This window comes from Nansenia antarctica (genome assembly GCF_963989245.1).
Source record: "Nansenia antarctica genome assembly, chromosome: 5".
Classification (NCBI taxonomy): Eukaryota; Metazoa; Chordata; class Actinopteri; order Argentiniformes; family Microstomatidae; genus Nansenia; species Nansenia antarctica.
The window spans coordinates 41,047,533-41,068,112 of NC_137690.1; the positions used below are offsets into that span (position 1 = coordinate 41,047,533).

The 20,580-nt window shown below is 43.0% G+C and overlaps 1 protein-coding gene across 1 annotated transcript; it reads left to right on the forward strand.

Annotated features, from left to right (window-relative positions):
* Window positions 1-171: 171 nt before the first annotated feature.
* Window positions 172-7,095, forward strand: LOC308157426 (cytochrome P450 2F3-like; the record flags this gene model as incomplete). The annotated part of the gene is given in 10 exon segments (XM_080530979.1): window positions 172-261; window positions 264-341; window positions 574-736; window positions 1,024-1,173; window positions 2,284-2,444; window positions 3,350-3,508; window positions 3,606-3,747; window positions 3,865-4,052; window positions 4,218-4,359; window positions 6,608-7,095. Coding segments are annotated over 10 exon segments (1,455 nt in total). The 3' UTR covers window positions 6,790-7,095.
* Window positions 7,096-20,580: the final 13,485 nt, after the last annotated feature.

Genomic DNA, 20,580 nt, shown 5'->3' on the forward strand with positions numbered 1-20,580 from the left:
ACAGTGATGTCATAAACCACATGGTTCACCTGTGTCCTAGTCCTGTTACAACACATATAGGCCTAGCCCTTATCTGCGAGCGTCAACATTCTGCCACTGGGAAAGCAAACGGAAACACAGTGGTGTAGAGAGACAGAGAGGGGCAGAACAAGGAGATTAAAGGTAGGAGTTATGGAGAGCACGCTGGTCTTAGCAGGCCTGGTTTTGGTTCTGCTGTGGTTGTTTAGTGTGAGCAACAGGAGGCACCGGCTTTTACCTCCAGGACAGGACCCACCGCCCTCCCACTCATAGGCAACCTGCTGCAGCTGGACAAACAAGCTCCCTTCAGAAGCCTCCTCAAGGTGAAAGACGGGTTTGGGAATGATCAGGATTATTTGTGTTCGCTTTTGATGGAGTAGTTTGTAAGCCAGCCTGGACTGATTACATTGTCTTGTAACTGTGGGAAAACCCACAGTACATGGTTTTAACTGAAATAATGTTATTGCTTTCTGTTTGTTTTTGCTTATAAAAACCAGAGGGAGTGCCCTAAAGTTGGTGTGTGAGTGAGTGTGTCTTGCGTTCATACCGCTCCAGTTTAGTGCAAGCTACGGGACGGTGATGACAGTGTACCTGGGGCCACAGAGAGCAGTGGTACTGATGGGATATGAGACTGTGAAGGAAGCCCTGGTGGACCAAGCTGATGACTTTACAGGAAGAAGTCCAGTTCCGTTCCTCCACAGAGCTACCAGAGGCTATGGTGAATAAAGAAGGTTCTACACAATCTATCCAATGCTGCCATTACAGTAAAACAAACCTTCACAAAGACTGGAATGATTATCTTACAGTGTAATGTCATAGTGTGCACAGTTGATATTTTACTGGTTTGAACAGGTATGGGTTGCTCTGTTGATATATGTAATATAAATGAAGATCAGTCTCACATTAAAACGCCCACCTCTCTCTCTCTCTCTCTCTCTCTCTCTCTCTCTCTCTCTCTCTCTCTCTCTCTCTCTCTCTCTCTCTCTCTCTCTCTCTCTCTCTCAGGCTTAGGCATCAGTAACGGCGAGCGGTGGCGCCAGCTGCGGCGTTTCACGCTGACGACCCTCAGAGACTTTGGGATGGGCCGCAAGAGAATGGAGGAGTGGATTCAGGAGGAGAGCAAACAACTTATAGCCCGCATAAATGACACGAAAGGTTTGTCGTGGTTCAGCTTTAATAATAATAATAATAATAATAATAATAATAATAATAATAATACATTAGACTTATATAGCGCTTTTCTAGACACTCAAAGACACTTTACAAACTGAAAAGATCGCGTAGTAATAATAAAAAGAAACAAAAAATAAATAAAAGAAAGTAAGTATAGGGGCCTAAATAAGGTAGTGCTGGAGACACATGGGGAGGGGAGGGGGAGAGGGTTCACTGGTGAAGGCAAGCTTGAAGAGGTGGGTTTTGAGGGCCTGTTTAAATGTTGGCAGGGTGTTGGCCTGTCTGATGTGGTTGGGGAGGGTGTTACAGAGGGCTTTACCCTCATCATGGTGAATAGAAACTGACCTTACAGTTATGAATAGATACCCATTTCAACCATAATCGGTTGCACACATACTGTAGACAGAAAGACAATAACGGTTATGCATGACCAATGCATGATTACTTGTGAATAGAAGCCAGCAGGCAACCAGCCTCTGAAGAAGCGACACACTTCATCACTCCTGTATGTTGAAAAGCATATTTTTTTAAGGTCTATTTTACACAGATTTTCAATGAGCATCCTATGATATCTCCTCCATGTGTGTATGTAGGTTGCAGCATTAGCGTCTGTGTAAAGGCTGAGTAATGTTTTTTTTTTCCTGAGTGGGGCAGTCCCACTCAGACATTTTTCATTTTATTGGACAGACATAGTGAAGACACAGGAAAGTAAGGAGAAGAAGGCATGTCAGCAGGGCATGGGCCCGATTCGAACCCATGCCGGCATGGGCACATGTGTGCACTGTAGACCGCGGTGCTAGACTACTGAACCACCCCAGGCCATAAGGCTGAGTAATCTTAATAACAATACTCAAATTGGGCAGTCAATGCATAATTGTATGTGGATAATGAATGAGAGGGTCTAGGTCTGGCGGGTTTAGTGTTGAACCAGACCAGATGATCCATAAATAGTGGTTGACTAAGCTAAGAAATCACACAATATAACCAAAAAAATCAAACTTCATTTGTCTTGCGATATAATGTGTATAGGATTTAGTAGAAGCATCTCTGGTTGGTTTCCTCACTGGTGTGTTAACCTCACTCTCCCTGCAGCCGCACCCTTTGACCCCACCTTCTTCCTGAGCAGCTCTGTGTCCCACATCATCTGCTCTCTGGTGTTTGGACAGCGCTTCACCTACAACGATGAAACCTTTCTGCACCTACTCAACATAATCTCTGCAATACCGAAATTCGCCAGCACCCCCTGGGGACAGGTACTGTCCTGGATTTTAATGAGACGCAAGATAGTAACTTGCTTTAAATCTAAGTATAATATTTATTATTCATTAAGAAATGGTCTTTAACAGGAGTTGGGCAGTCAGATCGGCCTCACATTCAGAAGCTTTCAAAGACTGACACCAACCTTCCACATTGTACACTGGGTATACTGTCAACATAGTCACAACATTGATAACCAGTCTGCATTCAATCACTGTCCATGAGCACAAGAATTTGAATTTCAAGAATTTCCCAATGGAGAATTTCCACAAGAATTTCCTGATGGAAATCTACTGTTACACTGTGTGAAAATGGGTAGATCATGCATACAATACAAAACAATACATGTTACAGTACTACATTACTACATTACAGTACTATGTTACTACATTACAGTACTACGTTACTACATTACAGTACTATGTTACTACATTACAGTATTACGTTACTACATTACAGTGTTACGTTACTACATTACAGTATTACGTTACTACATTACAGTACTACGTTACTACATTACAGTACTATGTTACTACATTACAGTATTACGTTACTACATTACAGTACTACGTTACTACATTACAGTATTTCGTTACTACATTACAGTACTACGTTACTACATTACAGTACTAACGTTACTACATTACAGTGCTACGTTACTACATTACAGTACTATGACGACCGAGCTGGGAATGGAGAGAGATAAGGGGAGACCAAGGCACAGTCCAACCCTCTGACCCTGGGTTATTCTGACCCTGGGTTATTCTCCTCTGACCCTGGGTTATTCTGACCCTGGGTTATTCTCCTCTGACCCTGGGTTATTCTGACCCTGGGTTATTCTCCTCTGACCCTGGGTTATTCTGACCATGGGTTATTCTGACCCTGGGTTATTCTCCCACAGATGTACAACATGTTCCCCTTGTTGATGGATCGCTTGCCTGGAGAGCAACACACGATATTTGCCCAGATAGACGAGGTGAAGATCCTGGAGCACCAGGAGACTCTCAGCCCAACCTCCCCCAGAGACTACATCGACTGCTTTCTCACCAGACTCAACCAGGTCTGTGTCTGCAGTATTACTGAGTTTACTGTACATGTTGTTCTGGTGGTGGTAACATCTACTGACAACCACACGACTTGTCTCTTTGTCCTTCCAGGATAAAAACACCCCCTCTTCTGAGTTTCACTATGACAACCTGGTGGGTACAGCCTTAAATCTGTTCTTAGCTGGGACAGAGACCACCAGCACCACAATCAGATATGCCATCAAGATACTCATCAAATACCCAAACCTACAGAGTAAGGAACGTCTAAATGCCACTGGCTAATCTGGTAACTATTCAAAATAACGATGTGACAAAAGAGTTAACCTCATCTTTGGAGTTCAACTGTATTATGATTGTTCTCTCATTCAAGAGCGAATACAGCAGGAGATTGACACCGTGATTGGACAAGAGCGTGTTCCACAGATGGAGGACAGGAAGTCTCTCCCCTACACGGATGCAGTGATCCATGAGACACAGCGTTTCATTGACCTTGTGCCATTCAACGTCCCTCACTATGCTACAAAAGACATCTCCTTCAGGGGCTACACCATTCCACAGGTACCCTATCATGTTCTATTATGCACAATAGTACATTTAATTTAAATAATTAACATTTAGAGAGAATTTCTAGAAACAATACTGTATCCTACATAGTGTAGCTACTGTACTTACATACCCCTCCTAACCCTACTGTACTTACATACCCATCCTAATCTTTTTCAGGGCACAATGATCATTCCCCTGCTGCACTCTGTGCTAAGAGACAAGCAGCACTGGGACACCCCGTGGTCCTTTAACCCTGAGCATTTTCTGGACGAGAATGGCAACTTTAAGAAGAACCCAGCATTCCTGCCTTTCTCTGCAGGTAGAGGATACGCCTGTTTTAGGCAACCTCAACATCATTTTCCAATATGTCAGAAGCTTGGACTGTACAGTACAGTGCAGTTGTTATTGTCACCTTTTCTATAAAGAGAAATATAAATGATGTTTACAATATACTGTAATGCAAATTATGTTCCCTTTACAAACAAACTTTAACCTCTAAAGGCCAATGCACACGGCGTGCAATATCTGTTGCACCTCAACATTCGATTTTGAAGTTTGAATGGAAGTCTATGAGAAAATCGCATCCCAACGCACACAGCCCCGATTTTAATCGCACGGCGAAAATTCGATTCCATTCATTTTGAATGGGACAAAGCACACGGCGTGCGAGTTTTGTCGCACTGTCAAATTTTGCAAATGTTGTAAAAGTTTGTGGTGCGACGGATTATTGCATCACAATGGGACAATTGGGAAAACTTCAACTGGTCTATCTAAATTAATTGAGTCACTCATAACGGGGAGAGAGACTGGAGCATACATTTTTGACTGTCTCCTTTTTTGAAAGAAGTTAAAGGCTGAAGGTCTGACCCAAAAGGTCTGATATAGTACATACACCTACGGTACATGAAGGGTTTATGATGTACAACATTATCATTTCATTTTCATATCATATATTTCAAATACATACTGGACACAACGGATAATGGATGCCATTTGGTAAACCTCATCTTCCCAGGATAATAATAAAGTGGCTTTTATAATACACCTTTCTGGCTGTGTGTTTTGTGCGCTCCCTCTCCTGACATTTTACCAATACCCCTAAATCAGGGGACCCACATATTTTATCACAATATGTCCAGTTGTATCTTGTAGAAATTGTGGAAGCAAGGCAAGCAATATTGGTAGAGCCTATTGTAATCAGCCTGCCTGGTCCGACTACGTAACAATTGAGAATGGAATGTTGAGGTGCAACAGAAATTGCACGCCGTGTGCATTGGGATGCAATTTTTTATGATTTTCTCATAGACTTCAATGGTGTGAGTTGAAAATGGAATTCTGCGGTGCAACAACATTGCATCGCACGCCGTGTGCATTGCAATGGAATGTTGTCGTGCAACAGAAATTGCACGCCGTGTGCATTGGCCTTTAGGCCCATATTCTGATATGCAGTCATTGCGGTGCACAGTACCCCCATAGACACTGGACAATTATTAAACCCAAAGACTATTGTCATAATAATCATGAATCAACATCACACATGTTGTTGTGTATTCTTATGATCATAGAAGTATAGTTGGTATACTGAAATACTACTTTTTGGGGAAAAAACACTCAAATTAGCAAATAAATGCTATTCAACTGGATTATGGAAAAGCCCCCAACAATCACTCAATGGTATCGTGAGATCTTCAAAATCTTACCGATGGAAAGACTGAGTGCTAGAGTAAAGGGCAACGAACAGCTCTTTATTAGAATATGGAAACCCTTATTTGACCACCTGCCACGTGACGTTGCGAGTCTGTGTATAGATTAGTGTGTTGTGCTGACTGATGAGCTTGCGAAAGGTGCATATTGACCCCCATTTCTTTTTTTTTTTTTTCTTTTATCTTTTTTTAAATTTTGTGTATATGTATGTATATATTCAGATTCAGATAACGTTTATTGCCATTATGCATACACATATAGGAATTTGCTTTGGCGTTACAGTAAGTGCATTAATATGCATATATAGTGTATATATGTGTACGCGTATGTATGTATGTATGTGTATGGGTATATATATATAATGTGTAATTTATGTTTGTTTGTCTCTTGTATGTGGGTATTGTGGAGGTTTGTTTTGTTGATTCAATGTAGTGTTATATGTATTGTGTATCTAAATCAAATAATAAAAATAAAATAAAAATAGCAAATAAACAACGCTAAGCCTAACTCTAACATTGTAATTGTAGAAATTGTAATTGTAGGGGTAGTGGTGGTCTAGTGGATAGTGAGTTGGACTTGTGATCAGAAGGTTGTGAGTTCAAATCCCGCCTGAAACCACACCACTACTAGTGTGCCCTTGAGTAAGGCACTTAGCTCTCAGTTACTCCAGGGGGAATGTCCCTGTAATTTGTAATTGTAAATCGCTTTGGATTAAAAGCGTCTACTAAATGTCAAAATTATTATTAAAATGATTATTAATTAAATTAATTCAATTCTCCCAAACAAGCATAATATATCAACCTATTCTATAGATGATGTCTGCGGTTTCTCTGGTGCTGACATTTCTATCCCTTCTTCCCCAGGAAAGAGAGCCTGTGTTGGGGAGTCTCTGGCCCGCATGGAGATCTTCATCTTCCTGGTGTCGCTGCTGCAGGGCTTCACCTTCTCCTGCCCCGGGGGGCCCGACAGTCTGGACCTCAGCCCAGAGTTCAGCAGCTTTCTGAACGTCCCCCGTAGGTACCAGCTCATCACCACCCCCCGCTGAGCCACTGCTCATCACCCCCCCCCCCCTGCTGAGCCACTGCTCATTACCAGGACAGGAGCACTCAGAAGGACGGGTGGGCAGGCGGTGGTGTTTTACCTACTGGAAAAGCCGCCTCGGGGGTCCTCTTTACAATGCTCAAGCTGCTATTTACACACAACGACTTGTAAATTCCGCTTGTAAATTAGCCTGCTTCCTACACAGAAAAACGGCAAAATAGCTTTATACTAGCTTATCCTGATGTGATTTTGAAAATGTAAGGATACTGGGTGGTAGAACACACATATCTAGGAAAAGTCATGGTGAGGACGGTCCTGAAATTTTACAAAAATATTAAAATGTACTATACTAACACTGTTCTAGTGTTAATTCTTTGTGGCATAGATTCAACAAGGCGCTGGAAACATTCCTCAGATATTTTGGTCCATTTTGACATTATAATGTCACACAGTTGCTGAAGATTTGTGCCAAGAAAATATCCCCCACACCATTACACCACCACCACCATTTTCTGCCGCTCACTGGATATTTTCTCTTTTTCTGACCATTCTCTGTTACCCTAGAGATGGTTGTGTGGGAAAAACCCAGTAGATCAGCACAGCTATTCAAAACAGCCCGTCTGGCACCAACACTCACGCCACGTTCAAAGTCACTTAAATCACCTGTCCTATTCTGATGCTGGTTTGAACTTCAGCAGATTCTTTTGACCATGTCTACATGCCTAAATGCATTGAGTTGCTGCCACATGATTGGCTGATTAGATATTTGCGTTAACGGGCAGTTGAGTTGAAAAGGTGTACTTAATAAAGTAGCCGGTGAGTGTATGTCCATGATAGAACTCGACAGGCTGTAACAACTATTGGAATACCATGCTACTGTTAATCCGGAGATCCAGAGAGGAAGCGACATTACAGCAGTAGAGGGGAGAAGTCACGACTTCCCCCTCTTTAAGCTAAGTACCTCTCTTTGGCATTCAGGACTGCTTGGTGCGCAATTTATATAGATATCCGATCATTTGATGTAAGGCTTGTGGTTGACTATTTGAGTGTGTTGTGTATTTATCTTATTGGTTATGAATCAAAGAACAGTTATTGAGTTTAAGACGATTTAATTAAAGTACAAAAACAGGGTATACATATACCAACACTGGAGCCTGGTGTCTGTTCTCCTCTGCAGGGCTGGGCTGGTAAAGAGACCCCTCTGCTCTTGTGTGAAGGTCTTTATGGCCTTTTCGTATGCAAATATCTACCAGTGATCCTATCACAGTTACTACAGATGCTTGGGGTGTGAAAAGGGAGAGCCCAATATGATGTCACCTGGCCTTAAGTCAGGGGGCAGGTCACAGACCACAAGAGCCATTCCACAACACTCCCCCACAGCATATATACAGGCCCATATCATATACAATCCATGCATGTGTGTGTGTTTAAGTAGAAATAAACTACATATTCCCCCCTCGGTTCCGAAACTAAACGACCACAAAACAAAAACAAAAACACAAAACCCCACATACTGCAACTAAGAAACCAAAGAAAATTGTTTAAAAAATAAACAACAACAGACAGAAAAACTACACCAACATACAACACAAGAAACATAATAACACAGACCAACCCAGCACCAGTACCAGCAACCAAAAATATCATATAAACCAAATACAAAACAATCAACAATAAAAAAGAATCCTAAAAATAACAATACAAATTAATCTAAACACAGTACATCATACATATTTCAACACAAAAACTTCCAACGACCGACGTCTTCTTGTTTCTTGCATCTTCAGAACACCCTTTACCGCTGTCTCAGATTGATAACTTTCCTAGTCAGGAGCTTTTTCTTCATTGCGCTAGGAACAGAACTTCTTTCCTATCTTTGCATAACCACCACATCACTTCTCAACTGACATCAATCACATACGATATAGAAATAAACAAACAATACACAAATAATGACATTCAGTTATCATAACACATAATTCCCCAACAGTAAGCACAGGACAAAGGGAATGCATTAATGCATAGATCTTCACCTCAGGTGAGGACTAGTCTTCTGAAAAGTTCATCAACGTGGACTGAGTGACTGATTTTCCAAAAACAGTCAATAAGGCCCTGTCTCCTAAGAAAGTCAAAAATCATGTCTGCTATAATAGGTGCTCCTATCTTAGCAAAATAAGTTTCCCATGCCCCTAAGACCGTTTCCAGCCATGCTATCATCTGCTGTCCATTCCCGTCATTCCCTTTGATCTGCTGCTTCACTACCCTATGCGTAGTCTTTAATATTTTCCTAACTGGTCGTCGTCCGTCAGTGTCATTGAGGTTCAGGCAGTCGTCTGGTCCCCTCCCACGCTGATCAAGGTCTGGGGAGTCGCCCTCAGCATCATCTGAAGCATAATGCAGGCACTCGCCAGCATCCCCAGTAGCACAGGTGTCCAGGCTTTGGACACTCCCAGGCTGGACCTCCAGACTGTCAACACTCTCTGCTTCGTTGGTTTCTGGTTCATTGGCATCTGGACAGCTTTCCACTGTCCCCTCGGTTTCAGGCATTGCCGGTAATGTCACTGGCTGTAACACTGGCATTGCCACTGGCTCTGGCAACATCGCAGCATCTCGTCGTAGCTCCTCCTTCTCAGGTTCTCTGGGAACCTCGGCACCTGTTGGCACAACATCCTGCCTACTCTGTACATCCACCCCCCTGTCCACCACCCGTGGCCCAATTGGGGTAGGGATATGCCCAGACACCACTGGTGTACCCACTCTGATGTTGTTTCTCCAACAGACCCCACATTGACCTAAAGCATGGTCAATCTGTTCCATCAAATATGGACTCCAAAACCCATATTCCTTGTTGATCTTGCGTCTTACCTCCCCCCTAGCCACATGTGCTAATCCATGAGCTTCCCGTATTAACATGCCTAATAAATCTGAGGGTGCTACAACCAACCCCTCATGATTCCTCCACAGACCTGTGTCATCCTGACTTGCCCCCCTTGCTAGCCAAACGTTTTTGTCTAACGTAGTTGCTCTACTCTGTAACATCAATAAATCCTCAAGTGTGACCATGCCCTGTAATTGCATTTCATGTGCGACCAGAAGACCTTTACCTGCCTTGTCTGCTCCTGTAATGGCTTTGGCTGCATCCTCTGCAGCCCTGTTACCTTGTGTGACATGTGATGAGTCAGAGCTGTGTGCGGCACACTTCACTATGGCTAATTCCTTTGGCTTCATCATGGCTTGTAACAGCTTCATGATCTGTGCGTGGTGCTGTATAGGCGTACCATCAGTTCTCTTAAAACCCCGCCCCCTCCATACAGCTCCATTAAAATGACAAACATTATGTGCATAGGCAGAGTCGGTGTACACTGTCACTCTCCGTCTGGTTCCTAAGTTGCATGCTTCTGTGAGGGCAATCAATTCAGCCAACTGAGCTGAGCAAGGCTGAGGAACTGCCTCAGCCTGTTCCACAATAAACTTTGAATTCTGTGCTTTAACTAAGGAATACCCAGCGCACAAAGTTTCTCCTACCCGGTAACATGACCCATCAACCCAATATTCTATATCAGCTCCCTTTAAAGGCAAAGCTTTTAGGTCTGTTCTATGCTTAATCACTCTGGCTGTCGATGGAATCTGAGCACCGGATGGCACCGTCACCTGACAGCCGTCAGGTGTGCTTTTTACTGTACAGTTCAATTGGCATAGAGCATCTCTCCCTAGCAGCCCTGTTGGCGTGTGTTCTGACACAAGTATTGACAGAGTTGCTCTCTGTCCCTTGTACTCTAAGTCTACAAGCTCAGTTGTAGGAATCAGCTGTTTAATTCCCTCAAATCCGATTGTCTTCACATATTTTCCAGACATAGGAAGGTGCGTGGCGTCTTCAGGCTTCTTTGTCACCACCAGCTGGCACCTCCCACTCGGATCTTCCGGGCACCCCTATAGGCCAGCTGCTGGGTCTCCGTAGAGGTTCATCCCTCCTGGAGCAGGTGTAGCAGGGGGCCAATATCCTCCTCCTTGGCTCCCCCCTGCGCCCCCTTGGGGCCTGTTGTAGCAGGTACAGGCTAGATGTCCATTCTGGCCGCATTGGTAACATGGTTCTAGCATCTTCTTCCCTGCTGCTGTCCATCCCCCTGGTGGTGGTCCTTGGCCAGGCTGTGTGTACGGCTGGTATGGAACCGCTTGCACCCCTGGTGGCCCCTGTGGGTATGGCTGGTAAGTAGCAGGATACCCCCCTTGTGGCCCCTGTGAGTAGGACTGGTAAGTAGCAGTCTGCACTCCAGGTGGCTGTTGCTGTGGAGCTAAAGCCTGCACTCCCTCTATGTTCCTCTTGCTTTCAGTCAATTGCACATGAGTCAATATTCTGAGTGACTCTTCGTCTTGTGTCTTCTGTATCTGAATATTATTTCGATATAACTCAACTTTATGAGCTACGTGGTCTATATAAACAGCTTTGTTCATGTGTCGTAGCCCCACCACTTCTGCTAGCTTATCCTTGACTGGGGCAGGAAGACCTTGTTGTATTTTTTCCCTGATTATGGATTTTTCTAAGGGGTTATCTTCAGCATCCTTCCCTGTCACACGGGGCGAGGATATCGAGGTGGTGAAGACCTACAAGTACCTGGGGGTGCATCTGGACGACAAACTGGACTGGTCCAACAACACAGAGGCACTTTATAAGAAGGGCCAGAGCAGGCTGTACTTCTTAAGAAGACTTAGGTCTTTTGAAGTGTGTGGAGAGATGCTGGCCATGTTTTACCAGTCTGTCATGGCCAGCATTCTCTTCTACGCTGCAGTCTGCTGGGGGGGAAACATAACCAAGAGGGATACCGGACGGCTGGACAAGCTCGTAAAAAAGGCGGGTTCAGTGGTGGGAAGGAGCCTGGACTCTCTGGGGACGGTGGTGGAGAGAAGGACTAGGAGTAAGCTGCTGTCCATCAGGGACAACCCCAACCACCCCCTCCATCATGTCCTCGCTGGGCAAACCAGCAGCCGCCGCAGAGGGCGGTTCATTACGATCCGCTCCCGGACGGAGCGATATAAAAAATCATTTATCCCGGCTGCACTAAGACTGTTCAATGGCAACTAAAGTAGCAGTCGGGGTCAAGGCTCCTGAATCTGTATTTATTATTTATTTTAATCACCATCATCACTTTTTTAGTATTTTAATATAAATAACTATAGCCATCCTTTTAATCCACTTTTATATCAGATCTCACTGTTTTTTTTTTTTTTTTTTTTTTTTTTTTTTAATATACTGTACATGGCTGGCCCAGTGTTGTTGTCTGTCCTTTATGTTGTGTTGTGTTGTTATGTGTGGTTTTTAGTGGAGTGGCGCGGCAAAATGAATTTCCCCACGGGGATAAATAAAGTATTTATCTATCTATCTATCTCTACTTCTCCATTGAGAGTGCACACAGGCAACAAAACCCCTGGGATTCTCATCTCCCCCCAGTGGCTTCACAATTATATTGTCTGGGTGAATGTGAGTAGGGTAAGTCTCTCTGATTGCCTTCCACAGCCTGCCTCTGTTTGCTGCGAAGAGCTCTGGATCATAAACTGATGTATTGATATATCTATGAAGTCCTGCCTTCATCAATATTTCCTGCATTGTATCCAATCCTGCAATAAAGGCTAAGAGTCTTTTCAGGTCTCCCATCGCTGCTTGCGTTCCTGTCAGTCTCACGTCTACCTCTGTCGTCCACGGGTGGCCACCATCTTCCAGGACTGGGAGCTTTTCTATCACTTCAGACAGATCTGTAATGATTCCAAGGATGATATTCCATCTTGTTACCCCGAATCAGCACTGGACAGTTCTTTAATGTATTTGATGACATTCGATGACAATCTTCCTCTTCCTCCCTTTCTCGTTGCTCCTTCAGCCATCTGTGGTGTCTTCCTTCCTCTCTTTCCGCTTTCTCCCGGCGTCTTCTCCCACCTTTCTTTTTGGCTGTGGCTATCATCTTCCTGACCTGAGCGTTGTAGCCTCCATCTGCATTGTCGTCATCACTTGAGTCTTCACTGCCATCTTCGCTGTCATCTTCCTTGTCACTCCTGTCGTCCCCTTTTCCCCTTGGCTCCTTCTTCTTCTTCTGGGAATGGTCCTCCAGTGCCTTAGCATATGGAGGGGGACTGGAGACTGGACACATGTTTGTGAATGGAATGTTCAATTTCTGTTCCAGTGTTCTGGCCAATTCATCTTTTTCTTTCGGTTCCATCTGAGCTAATTTCTGCCCCTCTACCTTAAATAGCTCTAAAATAGCTAACTCTAACCTGCGTTTTTCTGATCTATTCTTTGCCTTTTTCTGGTTTGCTTTATAGGTTTTAATAAGTACTTCTAAAGTTGCAATAACTCGTAAGTCGAAGGTGCCCTCTTTCGGCCACGGCTGTTCAATGTCTGCCCAACGGCTATTCCATTTCGTAGACATTTTGCTAATTTCCCTAACAAGAGGATTCATTTTTTCCACTATAGCCATAGGGGATAAAGTAGCCAATATTCCACTATGTTTGTTAACAGCCTTTACCATTTTACTGGATTCTGCCCCCATTCTACTGCTCAATATGCTGAAAATATTCTATATGAGATAAGGTGTACTTTTCTTACAACCCACCTCCTTATTGCCTTGTTTGCTAAACAAATGCTAGTCCAATTTAACTGTATTAACTGTCCACACAGAACCCTACAACTCAGAATACCAGATTTGCCTCTTGTGTATGTCAGTGCAGTATTAACTTAAATCTAATCCTCTGTGTAAGTACTTTATACTTAAATGTTTTTCCTAATTGTTTATGAATATATGTCACTTAATTACTCATTCAATACTAATTACAGTTCTGGTCAACACAATTATTAAACAACAAAGGCTGGTCAACACCTAAGTATTCACTGATCTACAAAAACCCTTTTACTGCTCAACTATCAATACGAACTATTCTGCTATTCCTAATCAAAAGCTGTGGACCCTCTAACTAAAATAAAAGATGTAACTTACAAATATTAATTACAACCTGTAAATAAATCAACTGTTAAGTGAAAGGAATGAATGGTTAGTTAGAATTATTCATTATATAATCGTATACTTCATTGATGCAAACCTGTGAAGTCATTCAGCTATTATCAAAATATTTAACAAAATAATTATTATTCAGAATGGTTTTTCATTAGACAGTCACAGACATTGATCAAATCTGTGGAATCAATCAATTGTTTTGTGAAACAGACAATGAATGATCTGAATTATTATTTTACACTTGGTTCCTTCAGACCTCCCCTCTTCCCAGGGCGCAGTCTCAGGCTGGAACCCTTTCCGCTGAGGTCCTTTCCAAAGGACATCTCATCTCAGCCTCTCTGCTTCCCAGGCGTCTCCTTTTCAGAGCCCTGATCACAGAAAGCACCACTCGCCTACTAGCTGTACGTCGCTTTCAGCTTATGGTGGCCTGACTGTACATTGAGCTGAGCGCTACTGCCATATCATATGGCCTTACTTTCTTGAGCGACCCAACCGGCCGGTGACCCAGTCGATAGCGACCCCCTGCAAATGTATAACACTGGCCCTGTAGCGGTGATTAGCCGCCCAGGTGGGAACCGACGGTCTGATCCCTAGCCCACTTCGCTATGGGTCTAGAAACTTTGACCGTTTACACCAGCCTTGCCTGTTCACGGGTGTAGCTTCCTCTCACATCCCGCTAGGTGTGGGCTGTCGCCCACGTACCACGCACTGCCCACACACCTACATGCGACAGCTGCGCCGACTAAACGGTACCACGGTAGTATGTTCATTCATACTTCATCAGACACGGGGGCCTTCAGTCCTCTCCCCAGCACTATATACTGTCTTTAACGTGCCCTCGGAACTTTGCAATTCCACCGCCGCCTGTTATTGGCTAGGTTCGGGGTGCCTAATCCCCTGCCTAACCAATTAGTAATTAAACAAGTAATGTAATATTCAACAGTCATTTACAAACATCAATCTATGAATGATCTCTACAGATCTCTCGTCAACATTCTGTGCAAGCACACAGTCACAGAGCCGTTTTTATGGGGGTGATAAATATCCTTGCTGTGACCCTGCTGTGATTCTGGTCAGGGAGAGCAGCCCTGTCTCACGCACAAATGGCCTCTTTTCCTTTGAATCTATCAAAAGCCCACAATCTATCTTTACTTCTAACAAACAATGCTTAAACTTTCGTGATTCAACGATCACAACTTTATCACAGAGAGAGAGGGGTTGAAATTAAAAGTATGGGTACCGTCTCTCAGCACTACAGTATTCGCTTCGCGCTCTCTCTGTGTGTGTGGAATGCGCCTGCAATGCACATGCGCGAGTCTCCGTGTGTAAACTCGCCTCTTTCCCTAGTCTATGAATGTTTAACCGTAACCTTAAACTATTTAAAATACCCCGATGATCAATTCACTATATCTCTATCTTTATAAATACTACAGTCTATGGGAGTTATGTAATCAATGACATTCAGCTTCCCTTTTTCTCGGAGATAGAGGAGAGAGGAGGGGGCTCAATTTTACATTCCTTTGTCTAATCTCTGGGGAAACCCGCGCCCTCTGTTTTCGCTTTAATCAATAACTTAATACAACTTTGTTTTCACAAACAAATTACATTCTCCACGACACAACAATTTCAAGATTATCTTTCAATGCAGTTAAACTATTAGTTACCAAACTAAATCTCATTCAAATACTCATACAATGTATATGCTTTTTACTGTTTCTCTTCCAAGAGACGTCTAGGCCTGTGTGTGTCCGCGTCTCTGCGCGCGTGCCTGAGCGTGCGTGTTTTTGCTCCGCTGACAAAGGACAATGGCTCCCAAAATACTTTGATTTCTTAATCTAATGCAATAATGCTCTTTCTTACAAAATAGACTTCACAGTCCAATTACACTTTATCAAATTAGGAATACTTTATTCCATAAACACAATTTTACCGAATTTTACACAGACACACACGATATTCCATAATACCATACAAACACTATATTTACAAAAAACGAATTTCCAAATTCGGCCCTCACCAACCCCAGCTTAAAGATTATGAAAGGTTTGTTTCTATTCCAACAAGATACTCTACTTTAAGGTTGTTTTAGTCTCAAAGAAAATGTTTGAAAACACAGCTGTTCCACACAATCATACCTTTCTTGCAGCTTCAGTTTTCAAACGTAGATTTCCCCTTATAGACTCCTGGCTGGCTCGCCATTTATGTTGTGTATTTATCTTATTGGTTATTAATCAAAGAACAGTTATTGAGTTTAAGACGATTTAATTAAAGTACAAAAACAGGGTATACATCAGGGTTTCCGTTAGAAAAAATTGCCGCCGGACATCGTGTCCGGGAAGATTTCGATTTACCGGACAAACGTGAATTATTCCGGTCATCATATTCAAATATAATATAGCTGTTTGTCGCGGTGATTACTGTTGTGTAGCGGCCTATATATGCCATTTAATGTCTATTTCTCATCCGATACGATTAGATGCGAGCTATATAATATATAATAATATAACATGATTCGCATGCGCGCTATGCCATTATGTCCAGCGCTGAACGGGCGCCTCACTGGGAACTGAACAGACAGCATCGATCAATGAACGGACTCCACATTACGTTAACTGAAGTTTGTTAAATTGTTTGGGATTAATGTGAGTTTTCTATTTTCTCTTTCCAGTTTTACCCTTTTTTTTAATCAATAAAAACAACGTTATTTCTATAACCTGGGGGGTATTCCATCAACATTGCTAAAAGAAAATCCAGGTTTAGTCTGACAAAGTCTCGCGAGAGTTCCTAAAAATATACAGGCATATTCCGATAAGTCTCGCGAGAGTTATCAAAAATAAGCCATGATTTTCCTTTAGCGACGTTGATGGAATACCCCCCAGGTCTCGCTGGTTGGGAAGGCATTTCGTTTAGCTGCCTGTCAAATCATACTTAATCGGACTCGGGAGTATGACAATGAGGAGAACATAACTGTTTATTGAGAAACAATTGATAGGCAGGCTGGGGATACGTATATAAAGAAATACCACAATGTCTAGATGTATAACATTTTATTGAACAGTGCAAGCATGTAGGCTTCTGGCGTGACACGGCTAGCCTAATTTCCGTTCATATGCCTTTTATCAGATAAAATAAAATAGAATAAAACTCTTTGAAAATAAATAGGCTTTAAATTAACTTGCAATGCGTATAGGCTAATTTCCGTTCGATGTTACAGCCTAGACCTATGCCTTTTCTCAGATAGATAGGGGATAGCCCTGTAAGCTCATACGGGTCTGTATGTCGTCCTGAAGACCGGCTGTTAGATCATATCGCTGAAGTTTGTCTCCATCTTAGTGTAAATGTTGTCCGTTTCGTTTGTTATCCTTGTTATTGTGCGATAAAGTTAAGGCGCTCCGCTTCGGGCCACCATTTTCAGCTGAGCACCAAACACACACACACAACACTGCCCCCTTTAGTTAGCCTATAGGCTAACTAAAGGGGGCGGGTCCTTCTCTCTCGGGCAGTGTTGTGTGTGTATGAGTGTGTGTGTGTTTGGTGCTCAGCTGAAAATGGTGGTCCGAAGCCAATTTGAATACAAAATGTGAACTTTTGCGAATTGTATTCAAATTGTGCTTAGAGGGAATTATTTTCACCGGACATTATGTCCGACGAGTTTTCAATTTGTCGGACTTCAACAAATGTTACCGGACAAAGACCGGTAATTACCGGTTAACGGAAACCCTGGTATACATACACCAACACTGGAGCCTGGTGCCTGTTCTCCTCTGCAGGGCTGGGCTGGTAAAGAGACCCCTCTGCTCTTGTGTGAAGGTCTTTATGGCCTTTTCGTATGCAAATATCTACCAGTGATCCTATCACAGTTACTACAGATGCTTGGGGTGTGAAAAGGGAGAGCCCAATATGATGTCACCTGGCCTTAAGTCAGGGGGCAGGTCACAGACCACAAGAGCCATTCCACAACACTCCCCCACAGCATATATACAGGCCCATATCATATACAATCCATGCATGTGTGTGTGTTTAAGTAGAAATAAACTACAAGTGTTTGGTCTTCTCAAGGAAAACCTGGACAGCGACGCCCAGGAGAGTACGGACTGGACTTCACGTAGTGGACGGAGTAACTTAAACAACGCCGCCTGCTACATCTACTCTGCTAGCTGAGGCCTGCTACATCTACTCTGCTCTGCTAGCTGAAGCCTGCTACATCTACTCTGCTAGCTGAAGCCTGCTACATCTACTCTGCTAGCTGAGGCCTGCTACATCTACAATGTTTGTTTTTTTTTACTCTTGCCGTGCTCAGTTTGTTAACTGGATGGGACTCTACTATTAGTGACAAATGTCGGTCCTACAACTCGGAAGACTTGTTCTCACAGTTGGTCATTCCGTGCGGTGAAACCCTTGCTTTTGGTGTACTCTCCCTGTCCCCACTCCACTGTGTCCCGAACTCTCTCAGCTACGCAGTCTTTGCAAACTGGCGGCAGCTTCTCAGTCTCACTGTTCTAAAAGACTGCTTCACAATCACATCTGCGTTCTCCTGGACGTCACTGCCTCCAAGGACTCTGTCTCGACTGAACCCTCCATTCGTGGTGAGAAAGAGACTTCTTGTTCTTTTGATGTCTGGAAATGTTCAGCCAAATCCTGTCCCCATGTCTGTTAATCCTACCATTTGTAACACACCAGATGATTTTAAGAATATGCACGGGTTACGTTTCATTCACATTAATGCACGCAGTCTCTTACCTAAAATGGATATGATACGTATATGGGCAGAATCGACTGGTGCTCACATTATTGTTGTCTCTGAGACCTGGCTCTCAAAGTCCATATCAGATAGGGATGTTGCTTTAGATGGGTTTGATCTCTACCGCTCTGATCGTCCCCGGAGAGGCGGGGGCGTGGCTATCTATGTTAGATCATTTCTCGCTGCTCATGTCCTGCTTTCTAGATCTGCTACTAAGCAATTTGATTTGTTAGCCTTGAATGTAGATCTGTCTGGAGGTCAACATCTAACCGTTGTTGGCTGCTATAGGCCCCCATCAGCCTCCCCTGATACATTGCCCTCCTTAATGCAGCTCCTGTCTCAGCTTCATTTTAATGAAATCGTCCTCATAGGGGACCTGAACTGGGACTGGCTCTCCATAGCTTCAGATGACTTTAAAGCCCACTGCTTGTCTTTTGATTTCACCCAAATCATTGAAGGCCCCACACGGCTAAATCCCAAACGTCCAGATAAATCGACGCTTCTGGACTTATCACTAATAGGCCGCATAAATTCACTGCAGCTAGTGTTTTTGCAAATGACCTCAGTGATCATTGTGTAATTGGAGCTATCAGGGATAGCAAAATCCCTCGTTCTAAGCCCTGTGTCATTCAGGAGAGATCTAAAGAACTTCATAGAGCAAGCTTTCCTCCATGACCTGCAGCAGGTTCGTTGGGACCGTATTTTCCTGATTGGTGATGTTGACCTCGCCTGGGAATATTTTCACGATAGTTTTAGCTGTCTTATTAACAAGCATGCTCCTTTTCGGCGCTTCAGGGTTAAAGGTCGAAACACTCCCTGGTTCTCTAGCGAGCTGTCATCCCTCCTTCACAAAAGAAACCGGCTCTGGGCTGCTGCCAGGCAGTCCGACTCTGAAGCTGCTTGGCTTTCTTTTCGGCAGGTGAGAAATAACTTCACTGCTTCTGTCAAAACAGCAAAAAGTGATTTCTATCTTTCTCGTTCCACTGATAATCTGAATGACCCCAGAAGGTTTTGGAACACAGTTAACACTAGAACAGCCGTGAGGTGTTAAACAGCACCAGTGAGTACAAAAAAATTTCTACCTTTGCACTCGATCACATTTCAGGACCCTCCTTTCATGACTTTTCCTAGATATGTGCGTTCTACCACCCAGCATTTTTACATTTTCAAAACCGAGTTAGTATAAAGCGTTTTAGCAGTATTTCTGTGTGTGTCTGTGTATTTGTGGCTGCCATCTTTTTCTCCAAGCCTGCAATTCTCTTTTATATCAGCAGAGGTAGCAGGGGGGCACACACTGTGCTCAAATTCAGGCTTCAGTGCTGAATGAGACACAGTGCATAAGACTGATATTTGTGTTTATATATAGGCTACAAAATAAGATATGTATATGTGCAGACAGTTATGAAAATGATCAACTGTACAGTATGTCTCCCAATCAATGTTCGTTCAGACAATACAACCAAAGGCGTAAAAATACTGAGCAAGGGGGCACACACTGTGCTCAACCTTCAGGCTTCAGTGCTGAATTAGATACAGCGGATAAGACTGATATTTGTAACATAATGTGTTTATATATAGGCTATATATAGCAATAGTGATACATAAGATATGTATATGTACAGACAGTTATGAAAATGCTAAACTGTACAGTATGTCTCCCAATCCCTTCAGATTTGTTGGAGCTGATGTTTTTTTTTTCACCCAAGTTCCATGCAATAGTGATAAGATATTATGATATGTGTAGCCTATGTACAGTTATGAATGATACACTGCACAGTATGTACCTATCAAGCTGTGTGGTATTACATAGGTACCGCAGCAAAGTAGTTCATCAACGAATATTATATAACAAACGGATATTTATAATATTGTATATAATGTATTTTTTGTATATCACTGTAGACCACGTTGTAGTAGTAGCCAATTGCAGAGTGTATTAATTATTTTGTTTGTTTGAATCCTCACTGTGTTCATGTTGTGCAGTGAACAAACAATTGTTGGGTGAATAAACTGTCTCTTGCCGTGAAATGTGTACATTTAAAATGATGTCGGC